The 27,296-nt window shown below is 40.2% G+C and overlaps 1 protein-coding gene across 1 annotated transcript in view; it reads right to left on the bottom strand.

Annotated features, from left to right (window-relative positions):
• Nucleotides 1–27,296, bottom strand: part of USH2A (usherin) — a 530,092-nt gene that overhangs the window by 272,387 nt on the left and 230,409 nt on the right. Inside the window, exons 31-32 of the mRNA XM_037069500.1 lie at nt 22,226–22,339; nt 20,157–20,318 (exon numbers count right to left, since the gene is read on the bottom strand). Of these exons, the coding sequence (XP_036925395.1) occupies nt 20,157–20,318; nt 22,226–22,339 (276 nt within the window). The remainder of the gene's footprint in view (nt 1–20,156; nt 20,319–22,225; nt 22,340–27,296) is intronic.

Genomic DNA, 27,296 nt, shown 5'->3' with positions numbered 1-27,296 from the left:
AAAGTTATTAATGAGTGTTTCACAAAATGTTATGGTAAAGGTAAAACATTGTTAATTGCATAAAAATAATAGCTTTAACGCTGACTACCTACTATTTGGCTAGTGCTATTAAGTACACCTTGTTCTTTCTCAGTTAAGTTTAGGAAGAACTGTGCAACAGGTGCTGTTACTGGCCCTGCACAGGGAACAAGGTTCAGCCGCAGAGGTCAGCTGACCAGTTGATTCATTGGGCCCGAATCAACGTCCCCAAGTTCTCTCAGAACCCAGTGCCGGACACCGGCCACAGCTGCCCATGGGCAGACTACGGTTACTCACAAAGTGAACTCTTCCCAGATCACACTCAGCCACCATCAGCTTACAGAATGTGACCTGAGAGTGGTGTTTCATGCAGGCCCATTATCCATCCTGAAATATTTATTTAATGCTTATTATACAACCCAGCCCATACTGGATATTGTATGATATGAGAGAAGTAACGAGTACCTGCCTTCAAAACCCAGTATCTCTCTTTTGGATGGCAAGACAGACACATTTCTCCTTTGGCAAAACTTTGCATGCTGCCCTAGACACAAATCTACTGCTACCTCCTACAGGAAGCCTTCTTAGACTCCAGTTTGAATGAATTCCTCTTTTGTGCTTCAGTACATAATTTAATCTCTATGATAGGACTTAACATAGACTTACTGTATGATTATGTACATTATTATTTCCTTAACACAAACCCTTGGAAGCGGTATTTTGAAGTCAAAAAGGAATCCTTTGGGACCCCATATCCTTTCAGGCATACTGAAATGGCCTGACTCTAGCACCTGTGACAAACCTACATGGCTCCCCACAAATGCATGAGGATGGCGGCAGGCAGAGAACACTCAGCACTGGCCGAGAGCAAGGAACACGTGAATATGAGTATTGGAACTAAAGAGACATATCTGTAATTTCAGACTAATGAGATCTGGGAAAATGTGAGATAAACCTATTTATGCCTATCCACCTATCTATGAGTATCTATCTTTCTATCCATCCATCTGTCCATCTGTTCATCATCCATTGATCTATATCACCTTTGAAGTACAATCAATCGGAGCCCACTGCGTAGAGGCTTGGGTTTTGGAATTCTGTCTTTTTTAAATGGACAGTGTCTTTATTTTAGTGCACAGATTCAGGAGAGGAAAGTGAAAACCGGTATGGTCTACAGGAGAGGAGAGACAGCAGAAGGAGATCTCTTTTTTAAAAAAATATATCATTCTGCCCTGGCTGCTGTAGCTCAGCAGATTGAGCACAGGCCTGCGAACCAAAAGATCGCGGTTCGATTCCCAGTCAGGGCACGTGCCTGGGTTGCAGGCCAGTTCCCAGCAAGGGCCAGTTCCCAGCAGGGGACGCACGAGAAGCAACCATACATTGATGTTTCTCTCCCTCTCTCCTTCCCTTTCCTTGTAAGGATAAATTAAATTAAAAAAAGAATAAAAGATTTCATTTAAACATACATATATATATATATATCATTCATCTGTAGTCCTCTTAAAACTGTTTAGAAGAAACAAAACAAAACAAACAAAAACCAAAACAAAATACATTAATCTACAGTCATTGACTTGATGGGGGAGGGGAGGAGAATGGAGAAGGGGGGGGCATGGAGAGGAGGGATGGCAAGGGAGGAGAGAAGGAATCAGCAAAGACTTGGGTTCTAGTTTAGTCTTGGTTTTGGTCAATACAAGTGAATCACTGAAGTTTCAGGCTTGAGTTTCTTCCTTCGTTAAAAAGAACAGTGTGTTATTTGTAACACCTCTACTTACAATCGCTATAAAGAAATAATAAGCCTGCCATGAAAACGTTTTAGAAAGGACCGTGTGTTACACAGGTAAGAGACAAGGATTTTAAACCATCATCAAAACACAGCAGAGGCTGATTCTTTTGTTTAGATGGAGCTTCACTAATTAACTCTCACAAACACAGTGAATAATACTTGTATTCTTTTAAAATACACTTTATCATGCAAATCTCTAAAGCCCGGGGCATTTTCTTCCAGTTAAACCCAAAACATATAGTTGAATTCTTATTTTAAAAAGTATGCTTACTTCACTTAATATACACATTGAAAAATAGCCTTTTGCCATTGATTTATTTATTCACCACACAAATATTTGCTGGGCATGTGTTATGTATTTTATATGCTGCTATGAGGCAGATAATAAGATGTGGACAAGGGGGTTTCAGTTAAGTCTTTGAATTGCACACTGCTCTGGGTCACACTTTCCAAACATGAGAGGTACTATGCTTCACCTGGTATAGATACTAAGTATGCAAGCATGATTCCAAGCCACTTTAACTAGCTATGGTACATATACACAATGGAATTTTATGCAGCAGAAAAAAAGAAGGAGCTCCTACCCTTTGCAACAGCATGGATGGAACTGGTGAGCATTATGCTGAGTGAAATAAGCCAGGCATTGAAAGACAAATGCCATATGATCTCACCTTTAGCAGGAAGCTAAACAACAAAACAAACAAGCAAGCAAAATATAACCAAAGACACTGAAATAGAGAACAGGCGGACAATGACCAGAGGGGAGAGGGGAGGGAATTTCAGGGGGAAAGGGGAAGGATTTACAGAAACTAATATAAAGGACACATGGAGAACAACTAAGGAGGGTGGAAATGGGAAGGAGGTGGGGAGCACTGGGGGGGGGGGCTGGGATGGGAGTAAAAGACAGAAAACTGTACTTGAACAACAATTAAATAAAAAATGCAAATAAATAAATAAATAACTTATATTGCTTATGATATGAAATGGTAAATGATTTGAGAAGAATATTTGTGCAAAATTGCAAATTACAGCGTATCTCCCACGATGGGGACTGAACTACTACTGATAAAAAGAACTAATTTATGGAGGAGCTCAAATTTCACTGATTAACAACAAATTACAAGGAGGATGTTAGCACCGAACTACTTACAGATGCAAAATTGAAGATAATGTATTAGCATTAATATTTTACTATGAGCTCCCCAAATGCTCACATTTTCAGGGTTTCTATAGAGGCTGAATTTGAGAAATGTCTGCTCAAAACTTTGTGGAATTTCAGTTTACACTACAGGTATATAGCTTTATGGAAAACATTGATTTGATTTATATTTTCAAAACCAAGTTGATCTTTATAGTAGTGGTTCAGTGAGAGGGAAATCTTTTAATATTATCTATATAGTCTTTTTGACACCCAGAGTTCTAACCTAATAGAATTTATGGCCTCTAACCTCTTGATTTTTGCATAATAGAGCTACACAAGTGGCAGAAAGTGACTTTCTAATCTTCCCACATGAAATAGATATTCAAATATTTGCAAATTTGGTACTATTTCCCTAGGAGTCGCTGGACTGATATATATTTCCACCATAGGGTAGAAAAAATGAAGAGGGGGCAATACAAGTATATCGTCTCTGCAAAATAGCCTTTAAAAGTTGGGATATAGGAAACAAACTTCCCTAAACTCCATTGGAATTTTTTAAAATTTTTGAGTCAAATTCTTTTTCTACCATTCGAGGTTTGAATGTAACTGGGGAGTATAGTCAACAGGGGAATGAGATTTTTAAATCAGTGCCAAGAAGGCCTTGTCTACATCCTAAGTCATTCACTAACACTCATCTGAAGTTCCCCACTCATGGTCAAGCAACTATTTTATGTTTAAATATGTACCAGTATTTTGGTGGTAATTACAGAGAATTTAATTATATTACGTCTATAAACATTAAAAACAATTGATCGGTTTTTGCAAACTTGAATGTAATGAGTCATATTTGTAGACACGGGATGGCACCTCTCACAGGTTTTGCACAAATCAAGTGCTATGAGTCTTGCCATCGTCTTTGTAGTCGTGCAAGATGGAGAAGTAGGAAGCAATATTCACCTAGAGGATGTCGAGCATTGGGGCACATGCCACTTCTCTGTCACCAATCAACTTGGATCTGGCTGTCAGCCCCAGACAAAATACTCAGTCCCGAACTTGCTTCTGAACACCAGGTGGTTATTCTGGCACATTCTCCATATAATGCTTAGTTTTCCCATGAATGAAAAAAATGATTCCTTCAGTCCTTCACTTTTATAAAACAATCTTTATTGTTTTCCCACTATGTGCATGTGCCTTTCCAGGTATTCAGGACAGAGTAAGAGGACCCTAGTGAACAAAACAAACCAATGAGCAAAATAAAACCAGAGGCACGGAAACAAGGAACAGACTAACAGTGACCAGAAGGAAGGATGGAAGGTGTTAAGGAGGGAAAAGGTTTAGTCAAAGAACAGGTACCAATGACTCATGGACATGGATATGGACAACAGGGTAAGGATGAACTACCAGAGTTGGGGGTGGACAGAGCAGGGGAGAGCAATGAGAGACATTGGGACAATTGTAATTGAACAATTTAAAAAAAGAATATGAAAGATACAATGCCTACCAGTCTACCTGCAGTATCACAGTCTAGTGAAGACAACCAAGTCCACCACACATTCCAGTAGAGGATGCTCAGTAATATGACAGGTGGGAACACAAAGAGGAAAATGGAAGACCACACATGTCCTACAGCACCAGGTTAGGTCTCATATGCCAATATATGCTCCAGTCTCAGAATTGCATAACAAAGGTATATGAATAATGGGGGTGTGGGTAAGTTAATGAATGAAAGAACTACACATCAGCATTCTTGAAATATATGTTGTCCTAATATTCTTCAAGCATTATTGCCTTAGAAAAACAAACAGATAAGGTGTTTCATTTTTACTACCTTGGTACACAGTTGTGCCTAGTCATTGCAAAGGATACCTACTGCTGAGGCTGAACTATATCCTTACAAAATCCATGTTGAACCCCAGTACCCCAGAATGTGATTGTATTTGGAGACAGGGTTTTTAAAGAGGTGATGAAGTTTAAAATGGGGCCTTTAGCGTGGGTCCTAATCCAATTTGACATTACAAGAACAGGAGCATTGGACTCGCAAAGAAAGACACCAGGGATGTGCATCAGAGAAGGGAGACAAGTGAGGACACAGCCAGAAGGTGGCCATCTGCAAGCCACGGAGAACAGCCTCGGGAGAAACCAATCTTGCTGACACCTTGCTCTTGAACTTCTAGCCTCCAAGACTGTGAGAAAATAAATTCCTGTTACTTAAGCCACCTCAGCTGATATATTTTTTTCATGGTAGCTCTAGCAAACTACCATTTCTGTGAATGGATTAAGAGGAGACATTAGTCCTTCATGGCTATGGTTAATTGAAATGAGGAAGATAGGTCATGGAGCAGGAAGTCATAAAATCCTGGTGTACAGGTGTAACTTTTCATTACTGACTTTGGGGAAATGGCTCCTCTCTCTTCTCAACACCACCCTCTGCAGAACTGTTGCGTCCTGCTGTATCTCCTCCATGGATAAGGGCACAATGTTAGTTCCATGGAATATCGGTAGGCTGGCTCTAAACTTAAAACACTAAAGCTAGCATTTGAACCGGACGCTTGACTTGACATATTGTCTTTAACAATACGTTGATGAGGCGATGGAGATACAAATGTTGTATTACTATTTTGACACCACTGAATATGATCATGTCATGGAATTTCTCATAATTCTTTAAACTTATCTAGTTGAGATTTGTGATTTAGGAGTTAAAAAATTATCAGAGCACCAACATTCTAGTCTCATACATAGCATTAACTGACCTCATGAATACAGGCAAATCAATTAAATTTTCTGTATCTCTATTTTTTTAATTTCCCAAGTGAAAATAAAATTGTTTAAATGTTTTATGCCACTGTGTAATTTACAGGCTCATAGGAGCTGGTATATGTGAAAATATTTTTGAAAGAATATGTTATCAAAAAATCAAAATATTTATGTTCTTGGGGGTGATAAAAATCTAAGATTTTTAATATAAGGAAAAAAATGATGAAGGAAAGTATTATAGATTTGACTAAAAGGCTAAGCAAAATGACTTAATTTAAAAACCACCATAAACAAAGTAAAAAACTACAAATGACAAAAATAGGTAATACACATTCCATGAAAATGGTAAACATCTTTAATATACATTACAAGTATTTAAAAAACAGGAAGACTATATAACTGTAAATAGCACAAAAATACTTGGGGAATTTTAAAGAATTGAAAATATACGCATGCAAATGTTATATAAAAGGATGTTGAAATTGTCATTTACCTTATAATAGAGAAAAATTACAAGTAACCCAAGTATTGTAGTGATTTGCTTATACCGTGAAATATTTTTAAATATCATGCAGCCACTTAAAGCAAGATTTAGGAAAAAAAATTAGTGAGTTGGTAGTGCCATCCCTATTATGAAGTGGCAATGGTTATAAAATAGACTGACCCAAACCGTATGTGCGTGTCTGTGCATTGACAACCTCCACAAAAGATCAGAAGAGGGGAAGTGCATACGCAAAAATATAATTAGTAAGTATCTCCGGGGGGTGAAAACTGGGTGACGTTTATCTACTTTTGTCTAAGTTTCTTCAGTTTACAATTGACCATTCTGGAATAATTTTATTTTTGCAATTTTATTGTTCTTGACTTTGCATGTATAATATATCAGTATGTACAAACCTTCCAAAAATCTAAAAAATTCTAAAGAGCTGACATGAAAATTAAGTCTCTCTTTACCCTTGTTTTCCAATTATCCTGTTCCCTGCCAGGAGGTTAGCCATTATTACACATTTATGTGCACCTCCAGAAATAGTTTAAGTATATAACCAAAGACACAAATGTCACCAGAGTATATAATACACTTGTTTGCACCATTACTTCACAATGTGCTTAAGGTTGCCACATTATTAGGGAAGGTCTGCTTGATCTGGTAAATCACCATGGAATATTCCAGTGTCCACATATTATTCCAGTGCAATATTAGCCATACATTGTTTAACTAGTCTTCTATGGAGGTTCATGAGACATTTTCATCTATATTATAATATATTATATTAAACATATCATATTACATATGTCTATATATGGCCAAATATCAGTCACTTTGGAACCATCTTAAGCACAATAAAATATAAAAGTCTACAAATGTTTGAGAAGGTCTACTTATTACTGTTTTTTGGTGGCTTTTATTAATGATTTAAACCAGCTGTCAATTTATAACTTAGGACTTAATGGTCCATGTAGTTTACCATTCTGTCTTCAGAAATCTGTGTCTAAAAAGTATAGCAGGTGACATTTTTGAATATGTATGTTGAATAAACACAAATGAATAGAGATAGGGTATTTAAGTTATTTAGACTTTCGCTACAAAGCTGATCCCAGGGTGCAATGCATTACTAATAGTATTAGGAAGGCTATGAAATTATGTGTTAATGCAGATGATAAAAATCAAGAAACGAATGGCCTTCTGACAATACAAAAACAGTGGAGGGCTATTCTAAAACCTTGTTTCTTACTCTGGACAGGAAGCTCTCTATTCTGACAGATTTGAGTGTTTCAAAAATGGGAGAAAATAAATCAACAAACTAGAGATACAATTTTTAGAAAACAGATAAAATTTCATGGGCATTCTCAAAAGCAAGGACCCAGGTAGAGGGCAAAGTTGGATGATTTCCAAGGAAACAGATTTATAAACTGTGCTCATAAAAAACACACATGTAAGGCTGAGGCTTTATCGGATGTAAGGTTCTAATATTTGTAATATGACAAACAAGTGAGCTACATTGAGTTAGCACTGCGTCTCATAATAACACCCTCAGGGGCTCTATTTTTCTTTCTATTCTTTCTTCTTCTTCTTCCAGAACCCACATCCTGCCTCTTTGACCCCAAAGCTGTATATATGGTCTAAGATGGACCAATTAGTGTCCTTCCTCAGTATCTTTTGATCTGAACTTGGGAAGGTTCCCAGCCAGAAGGGCCTGAATTCAGAGCTGGCGCACACTGTATTCTCCAGTCCATGGGGAAAGCCCACAAGTTAAAACAGAGAATGGATCCCATCGAAAAAAATCTAAAGATAAAATAGTTGGGTTTTTAACACTTGCAATTGAAACACTCATGACCATCGAATATATTTACTTTGTAAAACCAAAAATGAATAAGAAGCATTGTTTCTGAACCATTCAGACTTTTTTCATGGAAAAAACCCCAAATATATTATAAAAGGCAGTTTACCAGTTAAGATAGCTATCCAGGACTTGGGTGAATGGAGAAAACACATTTTTGTTCCAGCTTCATTATTAAGCTAAATCTTTACTAAAAGAAACAACCCGAGTTTTCCTGAGCATTACTTCTTTTTAATTTAATTTCTATATCTATGCTGCAGAAATACTGTTTGGGAAATAATTTACAAAAATATAAATGTTTACCATTTAGGCAACTGAAGGATTTATACAGACTCACTAAAAACAGTAAAAAAATATTGACAAAATTTAGACACATAGAAAGAGTACTTTGAATTTAATCTTTGCCTGTTTTTTCTTCTTACATGTTAAATACAACTAAACTCACTGAATATCCCTGGTGTGTGCATACTGAGTGCTTCACTACACCATTTATAGCATTAGAGGTTTTAATCCCTCTATGCCTTTATTTTTAGGGAAAGGACAACCTAATAATCTGAGAATGTAAGTTCTGTTAATAGAGGCATTCTCCTAGAGTTGCTGAATTTTCTAAATTGAATAGAAAGACAAAGGGCACCCAGATGTGGGTTTATAATGAGGTCACCAGACTACTCCATAAGCGAGGCCTCTCCGAAAAATACAGTTTCGGGCTTAGTATCTGCAACAAGGTTAATGGAAATCTGCACCAAGGGTAAATACTTTAGCAGACTGTGTCATCAGGAAATATTTAAACACCATTTAAAAGGATTTAAAATAAGTAGATTTTATTTTACACTGACTGATGCACAGAAATGTAATACTATGGCGCTGTTAACAAATAAACCTAATGCTGTTCCCTCCACCCTTTTGCCATCTGTAAAGTTCAACTACCTTCTTGCATTTACAGTTCTAACCTGCCTGTCCTTTCACCCAGGGAATGGCGAAGACAGCCATGTAAGTGCACCTGTGACTATTTCAAAGCAGCCACATGTCAAGCCTTTGTTTTCCAATACAACGATTAGCTCAAGCCACCTCAATTCTAAACATCTTTCAAGGGTTCTTCTTTGCCTCAGAACAACGTGCAAACACCTGATCACACCTGTAGCCCCTCTGATAATTTGACCCCCACCTTGCCTCTCACCTCTCTGGACCACTGACCCAGGGTGCTAACTCACCTGAAAACTGTGACCACGGTATTCTCATGGGAAGTGCATCCACAGCCATGTGCCCTTGGCGATTCCACTCGGGCCTTAGACTGCCTGCTATAGAGTCTGAAACTTTTAACACCTGCAGCACCCACTTCCTCAGTGATACCTTCTCTTCCAGGCTAATTACCTCTTCTGTTCTCACACCTGTTACATAAGTTACCACTGATTGGACAGCATTAAATTTAGTTGTATCTGTTTCATTCTAAGCAATTGAAGTGGAAAAGATTTGAGGGCAAATAGCAATATCTGAATCTTTTACACAACTCCCAAACTCTGACATAGTGACAAGTACATAATAGCTGCCTAACAAGTATTTCTTGAATTAAATTAAATATTCAATTTAGAAATGTTCCAGAAGGGGATTTTTTCATTACTGACTAATGAATTAAGAATATTTATGACGATATACCAAATAGATGCTTTTACATTTTTCAGGTGGATACCCAGATGAAGAGTTATTGGGTAACATGATAGCTCTAAGTCTTTAATTTTTTGAGGAATCTCCTTACTGTTCAACAATAATTGCATTATTTCTACAACTAAAGCATGTGTGCATTGATTATTTGCTGTTTTAATTAAATAGTTGTGAGTGCTATGCTAACCAATGTACATGCATTATCACACTTAATTCCCACACGGTGTCTTTAAAGTACATATTGTAACTTCCATTTTGCCAGGAAAGCAAGGCTTAGCCAAGTCATACCTGGGAGATTCTGGGCCCTGAACCTGTTTCAGGAAACCTGCTAGAAACAGCTTCCAATGACTCTCACCCTTGTACCAATCCCTCCCCTTTGGGGTTGGGAGGACCCTGTGACTGTGACCAGATAACACTCCCACGACGGTCTGACCTCATATGAAAAAAGAGATGATGCTGATGTGTGTCCAGTCTAGGTATGAGCCCTTCAAAATCAGATTCTGCAGACGGAATCTGTAGTGGAAGACATCAGAGAGACTCAAAGCACAGAGGGGAACTCATGCAAACAAGGTTCTGCTTTGCTGAGATGGAGGGAGCCATAGACCGCTGTTGGTGCCCATACACAAAAAATAACTCAAAGTGAAACAAAGACCTAGATATAAGACTGGAAACAATAGATTACATAGAAGAAAACATAGGTTCTCAACTTATGAACCTTGGTCTTAGAGAGGATTTTACAAATATGACACCAAAGGCAAGGGCAGTAAAGGCAAACTAAGTGGATGAGACTGTATCAAACTAAAAAGCTTCTACACAGCAAAAGAAACCACCAGCAAAGCAAACAGGCAATCAACCAAATGGGAAAAGATGTTTGCAAACAACTGCTCTGAAAAAGGTTTAATATCAAAAGTACCTTATCTTCTCCAACAGTTTTTAAGTACTTGAAGGAAGTTTTAGAATGCTATTGATCACAGCATCGAATACACTGAGTTATAAGTTGAATTGTGCCTTTCCAAAATGCACATATTGAAGCCCTTGCCCCCAGTACCTCAGAAAACGATCTTCTTGGAAAGTAAGGTCTCACCATTGTAATTCACTAAGGTGATGTCATTAGGGTGGGCCCTCACCCAATATGACATGTGTCCTTATAGAAAGGGCAAGTTTGGATGCATGAGGCTCACAAGGAGAAAGCCACATGAAGAGAAAGGCAGAGGGGATGGTACGATGTGTCCACAAGTCACCAAACACCAAAAGTTGCGAGCAGAAGTGAGGAAAACAGCATGAGACGGGTCCTTCTGCACAGCCCACCCCTCCAATACACTGAAGGGGGGCGGCTCCTGGCCTCCAGAATGGAGAGACAACTTTCTCTTGTTTAATCCCCCCAGTTTGTGATACTTTGTTATGGCGGCCCAAGCAAACTAATGCACACAATTTAACCACAAAATATTGCTACCTATTGGATAATGAAATGAAAAATTCTAGGAAGCTACAGGAACATCCTACCTCATTAAATCGGCTTATCACATTTTGCATATTAATTACTTCTGAATTATGCATTGGTATTTGTTGTCATTTACTGTACAATATTAATTCACTAATTCTCGGTGTGTTTCCTCAATTTAATTCAATTCATTCCAACTCATTCCAGTAAGAGCATGTGAGAGACCAATTGGGTCCTTAGTCCTATATCACATACTACAAAGATAATAAAAATAAAGTACATGGTCACTGTACTCAATGCACTTACATTCATGAGTTCAGTCAAGATTTGCCCCCTTGAAATAAGTTAATATTGCAAGATAGAATACATTCAAGGGGTAAATTCATAGGACGTAATATAAAAGATTCTCTGAATCAAAGGAAGATGTGGAAATTGAGGCATATCACCAAGTATGTGTGGTGTTTGATGGTGGTGCACAACCCTGCAAGTATGGAGAAACCACCGTCGATCCTGGCTAGAAGGAAATGAGAAGGGTGGGCAACCCAATTCAAGATCAAGGTAAAATCCAGGGGACACTAAAAGTATTAATAGCTAAATGCCATCATCAGATTCCTAAAATACTCATTTTTACAGTCAAATTTATCATCTATATTAACACTGGGAAAAATAAATATAAAAATTCTGCTTACCAATGCCCAAAGTGTAGATAATTTAAAAGATAAAAAGACTTCCTCACAGGGAAAAAAATGAAACACTATAAGGCCAATACTGGGAGATAATCACTGTTAGCACTGGTGTGTCATATACGTATATAAACACATTCATATATGTGTACACAGATACACATTTGACTAAAACAGACTCATGTTTTACACACTGTCTATACAAATATTTATTTCCACATTATTAAATATCTTTCTGCAGCCTCATCATCTGCACACACATTGTTCCATTACTGGACAGACTTTTATTTTTTTGCTGGTGTACACAGGCCAGTGAGGTTATGTGTGAAGTTGTCATTTCATAGACAAAGCCTTTCTATAATTATTTTTTGAACTGAAGACATTTAGACTTCAAGAGGAAGATGTTGCATTTTACAAATATTCCAGTGAATTTGTGGGAGGGGAGACACTGACCTGACAGTATGAGAGCAACTTTCTAGAAGTCAGAGGGCTCAGGACACAGAGGTGTTTCCCTAACTCACTCTCCTGCCTACACCCTGCAGAAGAAGCCAGCGAGAAAAGAGAACAAGCCATTTAATTCTATGTGCATTAAGTACAAACACAGCAAAATCAATTTATGCTGTTAATAATTGGGAAAGTAGTCACCCAAGTCAGGAAAAAAGACTTGGGAGACAGAATGAGGGGCTCCTGGGATGCTGACACAGTTCTTTCTTGATTTGGGTGCTGGTTCCATAAATGTGTTCAGTTTTCAAGTTGCCAAGCTGCTTATTTAAGATACATTGTTTGCTTTTTAGAATGGATTTATAACTCAACTAAGAAGTTTAAAAAAATAAATGAAAAACAATGGCTGCTCTCAAAGTGTTCAAAATAGCTGAAAGCCTCTATTTGCATAGTTCTCCGTAAAAGGGTACATTACACCTTTTTTTAGGATTCGACTCCACCACATTTCTGAAAGGGACGTTATGCGCTTTCTCCCTTTGACATCCCTTCCCATGTAGTGTCCTCTCCTACCATGTCAGAGAGTGATATTCATCTGTTAGGTTAACAGATCACAGGTAATGTTTGGGTACAGATCTTCATGTATAAGTTTCACATATTTAATTTCTCCACATCCTGGGGCATAGCAGAAGCATCTTGAAGTAGGAATGACACTTGGTTATATTGTTTATAGTTAAGCACCACTGATATTTATGCATTCCATACAAACTATTTTATTTTACTTGACCCTTTGCTATTAAGTGAACATGACTATAATAATGCAGCCACACTGTTTATCAACCCAAGGATCTGGTGTGCAGCTAGCCCCTGACCAACTCTTCTCAAGTCTGGTCACAAATTTGGTAACTTGGTAAGTTGGTTTCAGAAGGTTCTAGCTCTTTTCATAGTTTTTAGGCTTTTCCCCTTGTCTCCTCAAGTTTCCTTAGACTTTGTTTAATTTAATGCTATATCTCTATGACATAAAAGGGCACAGTATGACTTAGTTTGTAATAGAGAGGCACAGTGACTCATAGATGAAATCATTGCCTTCCCTGAAAACCTCACATATTCTGCCTTATGGATACTCGGCCTCACAGAATGGAGTACAAGCACGCTGACAGTATCCCCTGCAGGAACATGACTTTACGTAAGAGGAGTAATTTAGATGCACTGAGTGGTGGTACTCAAACATCCAAAATGAAAGGAACCATCAAGGTTAAAGTGAGGCTTCATTTTACTAAGGAAGGATCTTTTGGATCCTATCAGGATGAATGGATACAATTTAGCTCAAATTTGCAGAGGGTTGATAAGCTTTCTCATAATGCTTGGTTAGAAGTTCCTAACCTTTAAATGTCGTTTTATTGTGCCATTGGTAATACAGCGTCTTCTACAATAAACTTCTCGTCATAAGACTTAAGTGTTTTCAAGGCTCAGGATGAACATTTCTATTTCACTGTTTATAGGTGATTCTGTTTGACCTTGGCAAATAAGACAAAAACAGGTTTTAGCGCTTTTGGTTGTTTAGATATACTTCTTGCCTATCTGACTTTAAGAGAAGTTTATCTTCTTTCCCACTCTCCTTCCCTTCTCTCAGTCCCTTCCTTACACACACACACACACTTCTTACACTGCTATGGTCTTTGCCTTAACGCCTCAGTCTTAGAAGCGCAGGCACACAGCCTCCATGGGAGGGTGCTCTCCATGGTGCTGAAATCAGGTCGGGCACTCTAATTCAATGGTTAACACTGCTGTGGATTAAATGACACACTTGAAAAATACACCTCTGTTATGGTTTGGGGTCAGATTTGTGTGTGTGTGTGTGTGTGTGTGTGTGTGTTTTAATTAGAGTCCTTACTGACCTTCTCCTTCACTCTGGGGTTCTAGTAGTTGCAAGTAGTAATATCTTAGGTTGGGCTAACCAAAAACAATGTATTTAGTTTAAAAAAAACTGTCAGAGGGATCACAACACTAACTGGAACTTTATCAGTCCGTACAACTCATAGAAACCACCTTGTCAGGCTCATAGAATACTTCCACAATTACCCCTATCTTGCTATCCTTGTTTCTAAAGACATTGTAAGCTTCTCTGAAACATCCCACAAACTTCTTAAAGATTGCTAGTTTCTGCTAGGGTGCTCATTTAAATGAGAATGATCTGGTTGGCTACAGTTTGGATAGTCATCATCAATCAGAATGCTATCTAGCCTGAACTCTGAAGCAATCCCAGTATCTCGAACAGACAAAAGGTTATTTTTTTCTACCTATTTATTAACACCCTGTATACACATATCTTAAGTGGCCCACAATAGCTCTGCTAGTGATATCAATATAGGTCCTTCAATCTTTCGATAATGTTTTTAATCATAAGCTTTAAGGCAATTGTTTTCACTTCAAAATTCTTAAAAATCTGTTATGGGACAGAAATAAGAGATTAATGGAGATCTTGCAAAAAAGATAAATGGCACCACCAGAATACCACAAAACTGGGGAAAAATTAATTGAACCTATACTTTTGATAAATATTTATTTTTTGCAGAAGAAAAATGCATACTAGTTTAAGCTGTCATTATACTAACCTACATCCTATTTTTCATATTATTAGTAATACATAATGTGGTAGTTTATATTCAAAAATAAAACTAGAATGTATATACCTCATGTATTTATCCAGAAATACACCAAGGTTACTATGGTTACAAAAAATCCATTACCTTTGAATACAGAATGAAAAAGTTTGACTTAAAGTGTGTGCTATTTATTATAGTGAACATCAACAGCCTTCGGGAGGTTCTCTAACTGGATTCATTTTTCAGTGTCATGACTGACCCACCACGCTACTAGCTTATGGCCTATGCGAGGCAGAAAATCTGAACTGTATGCATTTTTAAATATATGTTGCACTAACTCAAGGTGCAGCAATGCCTTTGACTTTCAATGCTTCCTATTGAAGAGGAAGAAGAAAAAGCTTCACATCACCTAGATGCCTGGTGGCTTCTGAAGGGACCTGCATTTACCTTCACCCAGGTCCACCATGGCGGCAAGGACCACTTTCAACCCGTAACAGAAGGATGTGGGCTCTGTGCAAAACACAGAAAAGGAAGCTACAAATAAATGAAGTTAGAGTAAGAGAAAAGATGTCGGCCCTTTGAACACTGAGAAGGGGGCCATAAGCCAAATTATCAGGGAAGTTTTTATAGTGTAGAAGGCAAAGAATTTTAAACAGTGCAGATGATCGTGATATGAAAAACTGGATATGAAATGTAGCTCTTGAAGAAGTTTTCAAATGATTCCTCCCTTCATTATGTTTTTGTTCATCAACGCTATGATCAGATAAATTAAGGTAAAATGTAAATGGCTAATAATCATGCAGAAGAGTATTCATTGTAACTAGTAGTTAAACATGCAAATAAAAATAAATTTCCACTGGTAAAATGATCAGAAATGTAAGAATATATCATTCATTGCTGATGAACTTTCCTAGGAAACAATGCAGAAATGTGTATCAATTATTCTTTCAAAGTTCACTATCTTTGATTAACTGTTGCTCTTTCAGGAATCTAGCAAACAAAGATATACGTACAACAATATTTATCACAACATATTTAACAGGGATAAATTAGAAACTTTTGAATCATCTAAGTGATCTAATGCATTAATGTACTTTCAGAAAACTGAATATCATCAACAATATTTCAAAATATTTTTAGAAAGATGCTTAATGGTTCAGGACATACTCATAAAAAGGGAATAGCAAGTACTCATACTGGAGTATGATGGCTCACTTAGTTAAAAAGGAAGAAAGTACTAGAAGGAACATCAAATATTAAGAGCTTCCACCTGTATGGTAGGATGATTGGGTATTAAATATCTGTAAGATATAAATGATCTTCAACAAGCATTTATTACCTTTTATAATTAAAATATTACCATTTTTCTGCTAATCTCATAGACTGTGTCTTCCACTCAATCTTTTTATGAACTGACATTTCCCCCTTGCCGAAGTCCACCTTCCAGGACCCAAAACTGTCACTACTGCCCACAGCACCAGCCCTCCTGTCTGGAAGTTCAACCCACAAGCCATTGCACGTGGCGAAGGTAGCAGGTCACTCATGTGCTGACACAAAGACAAGCCGTGAGAGTGGAGAGCATCAATGACACGTGCTGTAATGAAACACGGCTCAGGGTCAAAGTGTCTGCAGAGGCTGAAGCCCGTCCCCCAGGCCAGTGCCCTGTCCTACACCAGCTCTCTCCTGCTGATTCAGACAGAATCCCTTTCCCATTCTGCCTCCCCTGTCATTCCGAGTGAACAAGGACGCTTTGAAGACACACACAGGACCTGACTTTAGTGCGTATCACAGGCATAACTGACTTGTGTTCCCCCAAATCGACATGTTTGAAGCCTTCAATTCCAATAGGACTCTGTGTAGAGGTAGGGCTTTTAGAGAGATGGTTAAGGTGAAGTGAGGTCATAAGGGTAGAGCCCTAATCCAATAGGACCGGTATCCTTATGAGAAGAAGACACACCAGCCGTGTGTGCCAGAAGAAAGGCCACCCGAGGACACAGCAAGAAGGCAGCTGTCTGCAAGCTGAGGAGAGAGGGCTCAGGAGAGACCTAACCTGCCAACACCTTGACCTCAATGTTCTTGTCTCCAGAACCGTGAGGAAAAAAAATCTTTCGTTGAAGTCACCCCGTCTGTGTTCTTTTGTTATGGTGGCCCTAGAAGATTAATACAGGGGCTCTGTGGTCTGTAATCAGCCTCCTGTCCCCCTCTCAGAGTTGTTATTGGGAAAGATAAAAGGATGTGTGTTCAATAAGGAGAATGGAGCAAGATTAAAATAAACACCTTGGGCAGAACTGACCCAGGTTTAAACAAGTTTCTCTAGGTCTTGATCAAAATTTCTTGACCTCTTTTGGCCCCAGGTTTACTAGCTGCAACATTAGAACCACGCTGTATAACTCTGAACCCCATCGTAATGTCCGTGGCTTTGTTTCTCTCCTTAGTGACCAACACGGCAGTCCTAACTTGCTTGGTGTCTTTAGCCAACTGGGGATGAGAGCAGTAAGAAATACAGTTGCTTGCAAGAAGCCAAGAGGGCCACAGAGGGAAAAAAAACCTGAGTGATTAGGAGACATAATTCTAAAAACTCACAAAAGAAGAAAAACCACTAAAGAACCCATTCCCATCGTATCTAAGAAGATGGCTGTGAGCACTATGAAAACTTTCCACTTTCTTTACTTTGTATTGGGGGTATCTGTTGTACTAATCCACTACGATCATATTAGCCCTGATCTTTCATTGCAGACACTGTGGTCACATGATTCTTTTGATAACTCAAAATACAGACTCAGTACTGTTTTGTACATAGTGTTGGATATCAGTGTGAATTCTGGCCTCTTCTTCTTCCCACATTGCTCCTTCTGTGGCTTTGCACACTGTCCCCTCACGGCATTCTCCACATTTTGGAAACATGGAAGGCTCCCAGTCTGAGATCTGCCATCCGCTGTGCCACCGCCCTGTGGATTGCATCAGACTGGGGTCTACCCAGGAAGGGATCCTAGTTTCTTTTTACCCAGTGGCTACCTTCTTCACAATCTTTTCTTTGTTGCTTTTTCTTTCTCGCCCTGCTGCTGTTCCTGCCAACTCCCCTGTAGTGGCTTTTTGTTGTTGTTGTTCCTGGCAGTCACCTGACTTCATTCGTTCATGGACCCAACGCTGTTACGTCTGTGCCCACTCTGGGATGGGTCCTGGACTTGCGGTCATGAACAAGGCAGGTACGGCTGCCTCTGTACGACCCTTATGGTTTAGCAGGGAAAACTGAAGGAGACAAGCTGCCTTGTTCCAGACCATGCAGACCCAAAAGAGGCAGGCTCCAAGGCTTTCAGTATGCACACAGAGGGTACCAAACTCATACCTGGCAGTCAGCGAAGCCATCTCAGAGGAAATGGCCATACCGGCCACACGCATAATACTGTATATAGACCCTGAAGACATGCCTTGTGTATTAATGATTCATCCATGGATGGATTTTATTCTATGCTGTGTTTTTATTTCTTCTAAAGTAATTTCTGCAGCCTACAATTTTTTGTTAAAATAATGCCTTCAGATATTGTCAGGCCACGATTAATTTGTTCTTCGAGTTTCTCACATAAACTGCATTCAACAGGAAATAATAATGCTTGTTCTTTTTTATTAAGGGCTAAGTACATGCTAGGTGTTTTATATACAGTTCTAGGTCTTTTGAGAATCTTGAAAATTGTAGTTGTCTCCATTTTAAACTTAGAAACTAAATCTCAGCGATCTTAAGTAGCCTGTTGAAGACCATACCTTCTTTATCAAAGCCAGAACATTTGAGTTGGTATCCAAGTCTACCCTTTACAGGCTACATGACCTTGAAAAAGTTCCTTAATCTTAGGGTGCCTCAATTTCCTCATTTGCAACATGGGGGCAAGGATAATATGTGCCCTGTAGAATAAGCATTACAGAATTCTATCCAACCACAATGGATAATATATAAAAGCAATTGCTCTTGTCCTTTGAAGGTTCTTAGACTAGGCAGGACACACAGCCTAGTCTGTAAGCCCTGAGGGTGCAGTTGGGCAAATACTATAGTCCTGTCCACCAGCATCTGTGTGTGTTCCCACGAAATCACAAGCCCCAAGAAAGAAGGGATGGGTGGTGTCCAACTGAGTCCTTGCTACAGCCTCATACCCGGTGTTAACGTGAAGGAATGAATACACAAATAATTTATGCTGCTTCTCACTCTAAGTGGTGGAGAGCCTTCATGGAGAATTTAATATATCTAGGCCTCAGTGTTTTTTTTTAAATCAATCAATATTTGGTCAACGATGTCTCACCTGACAGTCCAAGACAGTATATAAAATACTATGAAATATATAACTGCATAATTAATATATGAATGTTGTTACTATATATTATACCATGTATATAAACCATAGAAATATATTGTTGCTGACCTAGCAACAGAGACATGAAGGGGCAGGGAGCTAGACTGGGGGGAAGGGCAAAAGGGGGGTTCCTGCACGCTAGTTGGTTTCTGGCTGTTCCGCATCTGGTCTGTCACACTCTCTCATGTCTATGAGTGTCTGGAGCTCCTCTTTAAGGGCCTGCCCTACTGTGTGTGGTTTTCAATACCAGACAGCATAACACAATAGAAGCCTCCTGTGTCTCATAAGGTTTCAATGATTGATTGACACTTTATGCTATAAGCTGGGCATCTCTACTAAGTCCCTTCTCAAATGGCCTAAAATTCAGAGATCACTGGGTCCAACTTCTGAGTCTTAAGAAGAGCCCACATTCTTGCGGACTTTCAAGGAGGTAACACATGTGACAGGGGAATTGTCCAAAGTGACATCACTGACTCACTCGCGTTTCTGGGGACCGAGTGGGTCCCAGCTTCAGTACTGCGACCAGGCGGGGCAGAGGAGTCCTAGGCTTAGCCCTCTGTGTTGCTGTAGCTCCAAGGCTGCCTCTGCCCTTGAAGGAAGGTGTATCGGCAGCAGGACCTGGGTAGGGTGTGGCTGGGTATCCAGCAGAGAACGCCCAGCAGGACAGCCTAGTGGAAGGTGGAGCAGCAGGAGCATTCGCCCATTTTTTTTTTTTTTTGGTCAGCTTTGGTTTCACCAGAAATGTGACACAACCATAAAAGTCACAGAATTTCTTTGGCTTCACAGGAGACATTAATAATTAACCCCAAATTTTAAAGCCATGTTCCCAGATAACGATCAATTATTACCTGAAATACATACACACACATCCTAGTTTGCAATTACATGTAATATATACATGTTCTAACACAAACTATAATTACTTACTGATACATATAGAAGTCTTACCTGTGACTGTGTAGTTCTCTTCGCTGCCCGAATAGATTAGCATCCCATCCATATACAAAGAGTACTGCGTTATGATACCGTTTGCTTTTCTGGGTGGACTCCAGGAGACTAACAAAGAATTGGGAAGGGACTTGGCTACTGGTGGCTGAAGCTCTTGTGGAGCTGTGGGGGGGAAAAACGATTTACAGAGTCTAATTTTAGTTTACTTTTCTAATTGAAACTTTTCAGACTCAAACCAATAAATCATGGAATAAACCTGAAATCCCAGGCATGGAAATGTTCCTGATTCGTGGGCAGCTTGTCAGTAATTGCTTTAGGAACAGCACTAAATAACTGTCCAAAATTTATGAGAATTTGCATCAGTGATGGATGGGAAGGCCTGACACCGTTCGCTTGACTGACACGTTCCTTCATCAACAGTGTTATTAACCCCAAATCTCTACTCGGGGGCTGTGCCGGTTGAAGCAGATTAAACAGAGAGAGTCCCTGCCTTCCATGAGCTTTTGATCTAGGATGGGCAACGCTGGCGAGAATGGTTTGTAAAAGATATAAAAAGCATACATAACAATAGAAGTAGCCAGGAGGAAGCAATTTAATTAATTGTTCACAAAAACTACACTGTGTGCAAGTTTTTTTTTAAGGGGTCTGTTCATTTTCTGGAATGGTTCAGGAATTGGAGTCAGAATAACTAAGAGCTTTAAAAATTCATGCTACACATACCTATCATTTGGTACATTGGCAATAAATTTGAAGAAAATCTAGAAATGGGAAATTCCTTAAACACTGGAAAGGAAATGAATGAGAATGGATGAGTAGAAAACTTTTAGGGCGTATGGCTGTGAGGTAGATTTGAAGGGTGCCAGGCAAAACCTGAGCAGAGGATGAGGGGACATAGCAGAAACCATGGAACAGAAGACAATTTGTCCCGCCCTGAAGCTGGTGGCAGTGCTTGTGAAGGGTGCTGATCACGCCCCCCAGCAGGAGCAATGGCACACTAAGAAAAATCGCTCTTCTCCGTAGATTAGACAGAGAGAACACTGAGCAAATGTGGACAATGGGTCACTGCTGGTGCAGTCAGGTGCAAAGCGCAAAGAATAAAGGGGGACAGCGAGAATTTTACAAACTCCTTTATTCTGTCACAGTGTCACCGACACAGGCATTGTCCCTCTCCGGCACTTCTGTGCAAGTGGCCCCTGCTGAATGACTGGAAAGAGGGGCTTCAGAAGAAGAGGGAGAAAGGGGGTGGGTGGATAATGAACTAAAGAGAGACAGACTCTTTTCCCCTCAAGATCAAGTTTGGAGGCCCCTAAATAATTCTACAACCAGACAGTAAAAGAAACACGCCCTTCCTCTCATGGGGGCGGGAGAGATCATAAGGACCAAGGCTCCCAGCATCTTGAGAGCTGTTGCCCCTCCGAGGGACGCATGATGACACTTAGGCACAGCTTCCCCTCGGGCATGCTGCAATGCGTTCCCCTTCTCACTGCTTTCTGAAGCATTAATCCACGCCGACAGTGGGTTAAGTTCCAAGTACAACAAAAGGGAGACGGAAGTCGGAAGGAGCTGTGCAGTGATTAATAAGGCCTCAATTGGCATTTGGAGGTTCTGCCATATTGAAATAATTGTTGTCCGTGCTGGTGTTTAGCAGTTAAAAGAGACCATGGAAATCAACCGTTTGGTTCTCAATTTCATACTGAGCCATACAATCAATTCTTTTTAGTCAGACTGTCTCTAGATTTACTTCTGAGCCATAGTAAAATGAGGAAGCTTTCATTAATCTTTCAGATGCTCCATATTAATGACAAGGCTCTTGCATGAACAATGTAACAGCAATTAAAAAGCCCATTAATCTGCATTACAGCTATTAAAGATGCATGTCATTAAAGGGTATGGAGTTTGATTCATTTTCGCACACCCCCCAAAAATGGAGCAATTATGGCCTGGCGATGCACTTTGTCATCAAATTAGGTTGGGGTTTTCCAGCAAATGGCCTTGCAGCATTTAGTTCTTCTCCTATTTTATTATTCATGACTGAAATGTGGAAGTCAAGACCTTTGAAATTACTTTACCTTCTTGCGGAGTAGAGATGTTCAATGCATGTGAGCTCTCAGTACAGCCGGCCAGAGTGCAGGCGGTTAGGGTTACTGTGTAGTTCGTGAAGGGTAGCAGGCCTGTCAACACGCCTGGAATAGAAGGGGGAGAGAAGAAGTATGCATGTTTACTGTAAGCTGACATAAAGACTATCATGCATGTGGGGGGGGGGGTAGGAGGGCACCAAGAGATAAAAACAAAACACAAAACACATATGCCTCTTCATTTTCCTGTCTGTGTGCTCCTGGCAGAATGGAGTAACTAGTAAAAAAAAAAAACCAAAAAAACCAAAACAGTGAGACCAACTTATTGTTAAGACAGCTCTAAACAGCATTCACCAAAGGTGTTTCCCAAAACATTGAGATGCTTCCCCTTTCAAATGGTGGCCGGGGCAGGGGCATGCAGAGGTCAGGAAATGGAGCCCAGCGCATCAGGTGGCTGAGACACATGTCGTCCCATTGCGGGACCCTGGACCTCCTGCAGAAACAAAACTTTCATTTTCTTTAGCCTAGGAGTTTTCAATCTCATTTTATGAGAGCCCTTTGTATGCAGAATCTATTAACACACTTTGGGAACTACGCTCCCAAGACTGGCTTCATTATTTCAACGGTAGGACGCACACATGCAAACTGTTTATGTGGTAGCTAACAAATATACAATTCCACAGAGTTGAACAATTAGATAAGTATGCTTTTGTACTTCTACTTGCAAAAATTATTAATTTAATGAAGACACCTGTCCTCAACAGAAGTATTACTCATGAAAGTGTTGAATTAACCTGACTTGGCCGTAGAAGTATAAGAGTTGTTCAGCAGTTAAAAGTTCCTGCAGAGCCCTGGCTGGTGTGGCTCAGTGGATTGAGCACCTCCCTCTGAACCAAAGGGTCACCAGTTTGAATCCTAGTCAGGGCACAGGCCTGGGTCATGGGCCAGGTCCCCAGTAGGGGGCATGCAAGAGGCAACCACACATTGATTCCTTCTCTTTCTCCTCCCACTCTCAAAAAATAAAAATAAAACCTTTAAAAATGAAAAATAAAAAAGTACCCACAAAAATGGCAATGCATTTTGTTTATTGGTCTTCACAATTAAGGCAGAAACTCTTCACTTAGTTAATCCTGGGCATTAAAGACGTATCAGAAACATAGTTCCTGCATTTGTCCACCAGTGTGTTCACTGCAGAAGGTCTCCAGAGCTGTCTTTAATGCTAACCACAAAGATTATCATCATTCTTATATAGAAATGGCCCCGCCCATAGTATCCCTTCACGGAGTGGAGTAAGCCTTCGGTAGCCTGGAGGATGCTATTGTTTTAACATGCCAATAGTGGTGACAGCTTGCATCCCTACTCCCCCTCCTCAAGAGGTAATTTTACAAATTAAAAGAGCAAGGACCCAGGACGAAGCAAAGACCACAGCCACTGCTTGCTTCGGCACCTCCCAGCTCTCTGCCCCCTGACTGTGGTGTTGCCATGTCTTCCCTCCAGCAGCTCCCCAAGGACCCTTCTGGGTACCAAATCCGTCCTCTGCTGCCCTCAGAAGCTTGGTCTTAGCTGATGGCCAAGGAAGACAGCAAGCCAACGAAATAATACGCAAGCACGTGCGCCCCTCTCAGGCCAAGTTCAGTGGTCTCTAATTTCACAATCCCCTCATGCTGTGACTTTCTGCTTCCCCTCATCCCTGCCGCTGAGATCGCCACTTCACCTCCAGTCTCCAAGACTATCTCCCACATCCTGAGCCCAATTTCTTTTATTTTCCCTCCCACTATGCCTCTTAAATGAAAACTTGTATCATCACGTATGTACCCTCGCCACAGGGCGGCTAAGAGGTTGATGAAAATACGGATGCTCAGGCCAGGCTGGCTGAGTTCATGTGCCAACTCTGCTACTGATTCATCCCCCGGGACCAGGCCAGTGGTCCAGACCCCTGTGACTTAGTTTCCTCACCTGTAAACAGAGAGTAAAGTACCTGGCCTGATGGAGAGGCCTCACAGGCTTCATCTGTGAGGTGAGGACAAAAAGTTATTTATCTCCAAGTGTCACCATTACGATGAGTGAATTCAGGAATACAATGTGCCCAACAGAGAACTCTGGCACTGATTCATGTCAGTCCAGGCTGTGTTTGTATCGCAGCCCAGTTTCTGCCTGTCCTGTGCTTCTAAACACTGTAAAGGCCAGATCTGTAACTCTTCCTCAATCCTCTTCCTCTTCTACTCACCAGACTTTGCCTCCCTCCATGTCCAATTTCCCAAGTTGTTCTTCTAAACTGCTGAGATCTCCTTTCTTTCCCTGACCTGACAGACTCATCTTCCTCTCATGTTCCTTTATATAGCTTCTCTTCTACAAGGTTGGGTCTTCCAGCTTCTTCAAACACTTGCCTTTATTAGCTTATCAGGCCTCACCTCTCAAAGATCTCATGATAGCAACAGACTTTCCATCTCTCCCCAAAGTTCCAGTTCTACATTTCACCCTGCAGGCTACATGTCCTACCTGGTGTTCCACAGCAGTGCACTCCTGACATGCAATCCAGATCCGACATCCTAATCTCTTTCATAAGCACTGTCTTTCCTTGTCTTAATTCCTCCATTGTGATCCCAACATTCCAGGCTCAAAATGAAGGTAAGGGAGATTCTAGGCACTTTACCCTTGAAAATCTTTGACATTTGTCAGATCCTTCCTATTGCCAAGTAGAAATGTACAGCAAGGTTTTGAATAAGACAATGTGCATCTCTGCATCGTATAACGCTATCCTAACAGGAAAGAAATCCACCCACAGAGAATGAAAGGATCCTACAGAAAGCCAAAAAAAGGTGTTGGCATATGAGATGAGTTTCCTCTGTTCGTCACTTAATCTATGTGGCTCAAGCAAAAAGCATCACTTCTCATATATGGGCACGAATGAGCTAAAGCCCAGAAAGACGCATCCAGACACAGTGGTTGCATACAGGTCAGTGCTGAAATTTTAATATGATGGTGCATCAAGTTATCATTGAAAATCACCACAAAAGCAGATAATCATTTTGAAATTTTGAAAACTGGCTCCACAAAATACTTAATCCTGAGATCCCCTCCCCCCAAATAACAGCTGAAGTGCACTGTTGGACTGAGCAAGCACAGTATTAATGCAGACTTTAAGAAGGACCACGCCAAACCACATCTGGGCTCTCATTCACTGCATGGTCTTCGGTGTTTTATTTAAACTTTCTTGCCCTTACCAAAGGAGTCACTGTGTGTGTATGTGCATCGTGAATTCCTTTGCTGACTTTTTTGCCCTGAAAGGACCTTTAAACACGGGCTACCCTCTTTTCACCAAACTGGCTCCCTTCGGCTTTGAGCTTTGGTGGAGGATTTTACCAAACTGTATTTCACAGAAAAGTCCCGAAGTTCTGAAAGAAATGTCCTGAGAGGAACTACTGATAGATCATCTTCCAGACCATTTATCAAATACTCGTATTTTTTATTTCAAGGCAGGTGAAACAATAACACACGCTGGGAAATGAAAGCTGCAAAATAGGGGGTAAAAATAAAGGAAGAAGCTGATGTTTTGGTTCTTGCCAACTCTGAGTCCCAGGTAGAAAGTTTGGGTAGTCTGTAACACACTTTCCAAAATGTATAGTATTCGCTGAGGCTGAGGAAGTGGTTTATTATTCCCAGGAGAGATCTGCTCCTAATGTGCGTGAGAGCCAAGGTTCCTCAAAGCATTGGAATAAATTTCCCTAAGCACACGTTCGTTTTATCTGTTTCACTAAGGGGAGTAGTGTCATGATCGGGCATTTTCTCTCTTGTCAGGTTACTATGAACAGATGGGTTGAGAGAAGGAGCTAGTCAACTAAACAAATGATGTTCACTCGGTTAGAAAAGGGACAAAGTCATCCCATTGTTCAGGACATGCGGATTAGCTCTGCGGTTCTCTGGTAATGGCACATGTACCAGGATGCGTTAAAGTCGATGCTCCTAAAAGTTCTGCAACTGTCAGAGGAAGAGAGAACATCCTCTCCAAGGGTAAGTAAGGTAGTCCTTCTTGGACAGGTGCCTAGAGACCAGTGAGCAATCGACCCGCTGGCCTCACGTTGAGTGTCAGAATCACACTTATATACGCTCCAGGAAAAAAAAGGTACTAGTATGGTAATATGTCATCATCAAAAAGTATTTATCCATTTTTCTTCTATGTGCCTCTGGGAAGGGTGCCTTGGAACATAAGTGATCTCAAGAAGGTTTCTAATCTAAGAAAATATCAGAACTAGAAGAAACATAAGGATAACAGCAATACATAGATCAATACATAAAGCAGAATGCCTGCATATATTCACAGAAAAAAGACATTTATAAGATACAACTCTCCAATCCAAGATGATAGGAGGTCTATACTTAAGCAAAGACAACGAGCCCTGCCTGGTGTGGCTCAGTGGGTTGAGTGCCAGCCTACAAACCAAAGGGTTGCCGGTTTGATTCCCAATCAGGGCACATGCCTGGGTTGTGGGTCAGGTCCTCAGTAGGCAGCATGTGAGAGGCAGCCACACATTGATATTTCTCTCCCTCTCTTTTTCCCTCCAACCCCCTCTAAAAATAAAAATAAAATCTTTTTTTAAAAACAAAGAGAAAAAGGGGATAACTCTTGAAAAGTATATTTTAGTGGGTATCCCAAAATGCTAAATAAGATATGGTACGACATATTAATAAAGGAATTCTAGACAGAAAAATACGGCATACGTTCTGTGTACACAGAAAACCAAATAAGAGAATGTGGGGTGGTATCCTTTCGTGGCACTTCAGGTGTTTGCAGTAAAGAAGTACATCTTAAACAGTGAGAACTTTAAAGACTGGCTTGGACATAAATCTCTTTCTTTGGGACCCATCAGAGAGGAGACTTTTCCCCTTGAACCTGAGGCGGTCCCTACCTCCAGGCAGGCCCGATGAACTCTCCAATGCCCTTTCGGTCACCAGACTCAGTGAAGAGAGAAAACAGCCCCAACCATGTCAGGAAACCTGCCAGTCTCTTTGAGAATGGGAGAGGAAGAGCTGAAGAAACATTCAATAAGAAGCATAGAGGAGGCAG

Source organism: Sturnira hondurensis, unplaced genomic scaffold (genome assembly GCF_014824575.4).
Source record: "Sturnira hondurensis isolate 20B ecotype Veracruz unplaced genomic scaffold, ASM1482457v3 Scaffold0018525, whole genome shotgun sequence".
Taxonomy (NCBI): Eukaryota; Metazoa; Chordata; class Mammalia; order Chiroptera; family Phyllostomidae; genus Sturnira; species Sturnira hondurensis.
This window is presented reverse-complemented; position numbering and strand designations above follow the sequence as displayed.